This window comes from Ixodes scapularis, unplaced genomic scaffold (assembly GCF_016920785.2).
Source record: "Ixodes scapularis isolate PalLabHiFi unplaced genomic scaffold, ASM1692078v2 PGA_scaffold3__209_contigs__length_174095766, whole genome shotgun sequence".
Classification (NCBI taxonomy): Eukaryota; Metazoa; Arthropoda; class Arachnida; order Ixodida; family Ixodidae; genus Ixodes; species Ixodes scapularis.
In genome coordinates this window covers 76658458-76664457 of record NW_024609868.1, presented here as the reverse complement: position 1 = coordinate 76664457, position 6000 = coordinate 76658458, and the positions used below count along the sequence as shown (strand labels likewise).

Here is a 6000-nt window from a genome sequence, read left to right as displayed (position 1 = left end):
TCTTTTTCCAAAAATACGGCCGTCCATTTAAAATATCGCCACACTAGTAGTGTTGTAGGGATTGTAGCGTCCCGCCTACATCTCCAGCATTGTTTTTTCTGAAATCCAAATTTCGGTCCACAGAGGCAAATTTTGGCCGAAAAAAGTTTCTCCTTACATATGTAGTCTGCCTGCATTGAGCAGTTTGCACCTGGTGAAAAAGTTCTCAAAGTACAAATTGAAAATTGCATGCTTTATTAGCACAGAAAAAAGCTTGTACCAGATAGGAACCACTGTTGACATAATCTGTCCTTCACAAAATTCGTCATGTCTCATCATAATACACGTACTTGAAAATACAAATCCCCTTGCATAGTCTGCACTGCATAAAATTTCAACTTCTAAGAATGCAGTAGATGTGGGCTATAGTCTGAAAAATATGATACACCAAAGAGTATTTAGGATAGAGTAACTTGAATAGAGTATTTAGGCTAGCACAGGTCTGAGTTTGGTTCAGCACTTGGGCTCGTCTACCTCTCCTGCTGCAACCGAACTGTCTGACCTGCAGACACCTTTTTCCCATCTCTTGAACAGTGATCAAAGAAAAAAGTCATAAGAGACAGTAATAAGGCCCATTCTGCAACCATTTCCTTCTTTTCTTTTCTCGACTTTTTTATACCTTTAATCTCTCCTCTTCCCAATCCAGTGCACCTCAAAGTGTACACTCTATGGTATATACCAGGGGTGGCCAAGCTGCGGCTCTTCACGTGTTAAAGTGCGGCTCACGGCTCCCTCCCCTACCCCACCTCCTTTCCGGTCACACGAGTACTTCCCCAAAAAGAGAAATGGAACACGTCTTAAATCGAAAGACAGGTTGCGGGTTGGTAGTCTCACGTGCTACTGCTATCTTACGTACAGATTGACTGCTTTTGGCTCGGATAGATTGAATGTAGTTCGAGTTCGTTCGTTTATTGCTCTGAACAAAAGTCGTGCTTTCGTTTGCGGCTCTTAGGAGGGGTCTGCCTCGCCACCCCTGGTATATACCAACAGCCCTCAGTGCACTGTATTTTTGTTTTGCACACATTGGTTCATCCATACAACAAAAACAATAACAATTATACATTCCTCATAGAACTAAAAGTAAGGGATTTATCACCTATTCAACGAAAAACAATCCTGTGAAGGACAACATCACGCAGCCTCAGGTGGTGCCACCCCTGGCAGCATTTCTGCGTTCTCCGACCTGCTTCCCAACCTCGAGTTCAGATTCCTTCCGAGAAAGAGCAGCACTGCCGTGACTGCGCTGACAACTTCCAAAAGCAGAAACACTCCTCGCCACTGGTAGTACTCTGCGATGATGCTGAACGGCAGCCCCGCAAGGACTCCACCTACTGTTGGAGAAGAAGCATATGCAAGCTTAGCTAAAGCGTTCTTACCAAAAATGCCACTGGTCCTGTCCTTCCACAGACGAAAAGTGTTGAGTCTGAATCAGTGGATACCACAAAGGAGACAAAATCCCTGTGCAATGGTTCTCAAATGGCAGTCCACAGACCCTTTAGGGTTCCCAAAGGCCTTCTTAGGGTCACTGAAGCCCTCAACCGCTAAACAAAGCAAGCAATAAAACTTTTTTTTTTTTTTAAGCATGAAATGTTTATAAATGCTACCGCCCAATCTCAAGATGTTTTCTGTTTATCCATCCGTGCATTTTCCTCTAAATATAGCGGGGAAAGTGGTGTCATGTGACCTACACATTTTGGGGAAATTGATGGCACGTGACCAATACGTCAACTCAGTCTTCCCGCCAAATTTTGCAGGAAAATTGACGTCTTGAGGCCAAAACATTAATTCGATTTTCCCACTAAATTTAGCAGGGAAGTTGGCGCCACGGGACCTATACATCAATTCAATTACCTGCTAAATTTAGCGGGAAAATTCACGTCTTGTGACCTAGACACCAATTTAGTTTCCCTGCTAAATTTAGCGGGGAAAATCAATGTCATGTGACCTACACAACCACTGAGTTTCCCCGCTAAATTTAGAGGGAAAATATGTCAGGTGACACCCCAATCCCCTCACCAATTCCCTATAATGCATTACATGCATTATAGGAGTTTCAAGGGAAAGGTTGCTGCCACTTCACAAATTTAAATAGACCAAACCATGTGCACCAAGCCAAGTGAGTAGGGTTGATTATTCTCCATTTCAAAACATGTTTATATTAATTTTTGTTTTAATTTACCCTTTTGTTATTGTGCCCCCCGCCGCCGCAGCCGCAACCCCCCCCCCCCCCCCCCCCCCCCCCCCGCACTGCGCATAGAGAAATTGGCCACACATGAATGCAATTAATGTTTGGTCTTTTAGATGGTTAGAGCCCATAGTGAGCTATGACCCTAAACAGACAGTGGCAGAAAGTGGCTTTTAGTGCCCTTTAACGTGCAAGAGATATGCTCGAAACTCGGTGGCTGTAACTTGAGCAGGTGCTAAGCGGTCACCTCAGTGCCTCTCTACGTGCCAGTCCCCGATCCTGCTTAAGAAAGAGCTTACCACCGCCAGCCAGGGCGACGATGGCGTGCGACGTGCTCGCGAGGTGCGCAGGAGCAGACTCGGAAGCGACGACACCGAAGATGGCCATTGGGCCGTATGTGCCCACCCCGAGGACCAGCCCGATGGCACCAATCCACCACTGCAAACCCGCCAACCATCAACCGCGGGCTCCAAGAGTTTGGTTCGGGTATGGTGCCTGGCACGCATCTTTAACCGGTGTGTCTACCTGCCCAAATCCTATTCTGCCCATACATCGAAAGTAGTCCCAAAGTGGCAACAGACAACGACACAAAAGCCGGTGTGTAGCGTTGTCGGATGCTGTGATCCAGGCGGTGGTGCTAGAAGTCCCAGCCAAAAGTACTACAAGCAAACGTGAGTGTCGCTGTCGTTGCTGTGTCCCCTCGTCCTGGTTGCTAAAGCTTTTGTGGACCGTCAGGCTGGAGAGGGACTTGCAGCGAAACAGATGTCTGCTACATCCACCGCCATTGTTGTAACTCCGCCAGAATCACGGCCGGCGACAACGTGACATTTCTGCGACACCATCGGGCGGAAATCGACGGACCACTCTTTTGCAGCGCGGTAAACACACCAGTTGAAGACACGTACCGGGAAACGTAGTTCGAGGAACTTGCCTCCGAGGATTCCCGACCGACGTTGAAGCCCAGCAGATGAAAGGCTACCGCAGAGCACGCCGTGAAGAGCACAGCCAGTGGAACCCTTGGGCTGCTCCGCGACGAATCACTCGTGCGCACTTTCTTGTCTGTCAGGTATCCTGCCAAGATGCCTCCCAAGAGTCCTCCAGCCTCTATGCAGCTCATGAGGGCACTCGCTGCATGCCGGAGGCGCCAACCTCAGCTTCCTTAGATAGGAACGGCGCTGAATGAAAGGCACCGCTAAAATGCATCCCCAACTCTAGGACGAGCTCTCATCGCTGTGGTTTCTGCGCAGGCAGCGTGGCAACTCGGGTCATGCAAGCAAGCCAACAAAGAAGGAGTTCGGAGAAAGGAAGCGCACAAAAACGTTGGTTTCCTTCCCAAAAACAAAACGAAAAAAAGAGTGGCCGAACTGATGATTTGGAGTCATCCCCGAACTACTAGTTGTTTGAAAGAATGTTTTGATTAGCTATCTTCCCCAGGGCCCCAACCTCACACTATGAAATTTAACATTTAACATTGTCTTAAAGAGCCTTCTGCTCTTTAAGACAAAAAAGCCAATTAGTCAGACCGCCCAGTCACTCGACACATATACAAATCATAGTATTATCGAAACAAGATGTGTTTTAATTTTTCCATCCTATTACCTTCCCAGTAAATACCAGATAGATAAGTGACCACAAAAGTAGGGGTTCAGCAAGAAAAACTGTGAACCAGTATGGAGACATTCAGCAGAGGCTTGTATTAGGGCAGCATGCAACGATGACCCATAAGAATGGATAGTACGCACCAGCAAACTGAGAATGGCCGAGGTCTTGTATGAGGTACAGCTGGCCCCAGTCGACTGCACCAGTCTTGGCGCCAAAGGCTGTCAAGTAGCCCAGGGACATCAGCCAGATGAATGGACTTTTTACCAGATCCATCACAGTTGCCAAGCTACGGTTGTCCTCACCTAAAGGTTTATACGACCATTGTCACCACCAACAAGGGGCCTAGTTAGGGAGGTCCATAGTGTTTGAGACAATTAAGTGGTGAATTACTTTTCAGTAATTTTTTTTTAATTATTACAAATAAGGGTTAATTTAGAAAACTTGCTGGGTATCATCAAAAATCACTTTTAGGAAGATTTAAGGTTCCAGCAGTGTTTCACTACGCTCTGACAGAAGAGATGATCTAAATGTGGAGGATTATTAACCAAAACCTCGATTAGTATTTTAAAGCGATAGCGTTAGGGGCGAGACATTGCTGATTTCGGCCTCGTGGGTTATCGTCACCACGCATGTGAAGAATGTTTTTTAGTTATTAAAATTCTGTATGCGTTTCAATTTGTTTAGTAGCGTGCAATGATTCCCAACAACCCTCCGTACGAAACTTTTTTCGAGACCGGTTATAACGAAGTCGATGGGAATCTGAAATCACTTCGCTATTATCCGCTTCTTCGTTACATCTAAAATCCATAAATGTAACACAAAAAAAAAAAAAAAGTACTATATGCAGTAAACTCTTACTTGAGTGAACGTCGGTTTAACAAATATTTCAGAATAACGAACTTTAAAAAAATTCTCAGCAGTTTCCTATGCATTTTATGTAAAAAATGTTTTAGTTAAACGAATTTCGGAATAGCAAATATTTCAGTTCAAAGAACTTGATCGGTGGACCCAGGATTATTTTTGCAATCAGTTCAATGAAGTTTAGTGCTCTGCAGTGCTGGCGTAGCCAATGCCCGCCGCCCGCCGCCGCCTCTGCAGTGGTGGCATATCATCGCTGGCGTTTACAGAGCCACCGAGGTAAAGCCAGTAAAGCGGCGGTGCGGTAGACGAAAACAAACCCCGTGGTGTGTCTTTTTTTTCCTTATCATCGGTTCCGTTCGGCCATCTTAGTTTTGGGTAACAACGGCAGGACGGCAGTTTGTGCGCCCACTTTCGTAATGAGTACAACGAAACGGAAATGGTTGTCTCCATCAGACAAGCTCAAAATCCTTCAGCGTCTGAACAACGGTCAAAGGCAAGTGGACGTTGCGAAGGACTATGGGATTCCACCGTCGACGTTGTCAATGATAATGAAGCAAAAGTCGAAGCTTGAAGGAGAAAGTGTGTTCAATCCCAACAGAAAACGACTCTGCACGGAATATTTCAAGCCAGTGGACAATGCCGTTGCAGTATGGCTTCGTCACAGCAATGAGCAGTGCCAGGGGAAGTGCAAAAAAATATAGACTCTCTGGGTAACTTTGTTACTTCATGCGCTTTAGGAGCGTTGGTGCAAATGAAAATTAGATTTTTTTTTTCAAAATGAGAAAGGCAGCAACGTAACTGTTATGCACTTTGTATATATCGATGTACATGACTCCATAAATTGCATTTCACACTTTTGACTCGATGTTTGCTGTGCCCTATGCTATACCATATTCTAGTGAACATATTCAGTTTAGTGAACTTTCAGTTAAGTCAACTATTTCTTTGGGTCCCTTGAAGTTCACTCAATTGAGAGTTTACTGTATAACATGGGCCATCAGGGGCACATGTTTACCGTGCTTGCAGAAAGTGGTTGAGGTTTCCCTGCACGTGCTCTCTGCTGGATCGTAAGACTTCTCACCAACTGCGAGAAGCTCCGATCGAAAGAAAATCCTGCAACCTACGTACGGACCGCATCCAGAGCCCTATCGACAGCTGTTACGACTGCCACGGAGGACGCCGGCATTGGACGGCATTCTTCACGTTGATGCACACTTCGTTGAGAATGGCAACACACTTTTGTTTCGAGGAGATTGCCTTCGTTTTCCCCGTCGAGGTGCCGGCGGTGCTGGGACTTGCCATTGTTGAGTAGC

The 6000-nt window shown here is 46.0% G+C and overlaps 1 protein-coding gene across 2 annotated transcripts in view; it reads right to left on the bottom strand.

The window, feature by feature from the left end:
* Positions 1–211: 211 nt before the first annotated feature.
* LOC8042927 (glucose-6-phosphate exchanger SLC37A4) overlaps positions 212–6000 on the bottom strand; it is a 31215-nt gene continuing 25426 nt past the window's right edge. The window contains exons 6-9 of one of the 2 annotated variants that reach the window (XM_040207064.3): positions 3967–4044; positions 3156–3352; positions 2524–2662; positions 212–1370 (exon numbers count right to left, since the gene is read on the bottom strand). In XM_040207064.3, coding sequence (XP_040062998.1) covers positions 1171–1370; positions 2524–2662; positions 3156–3352; positions 3967–4044 — 614 coding nt within the window. In that variant the 3' untranslated portion in view covers positions 212–1170. Of the gene's footprint in view, positions 1371–2523; positions 2663–3155; positions 3353–3966; positions 4129–6000 lie in introns of both variants that reach the window. The other variant, XM_040207061.3, reaches the window with a different exon arrangement.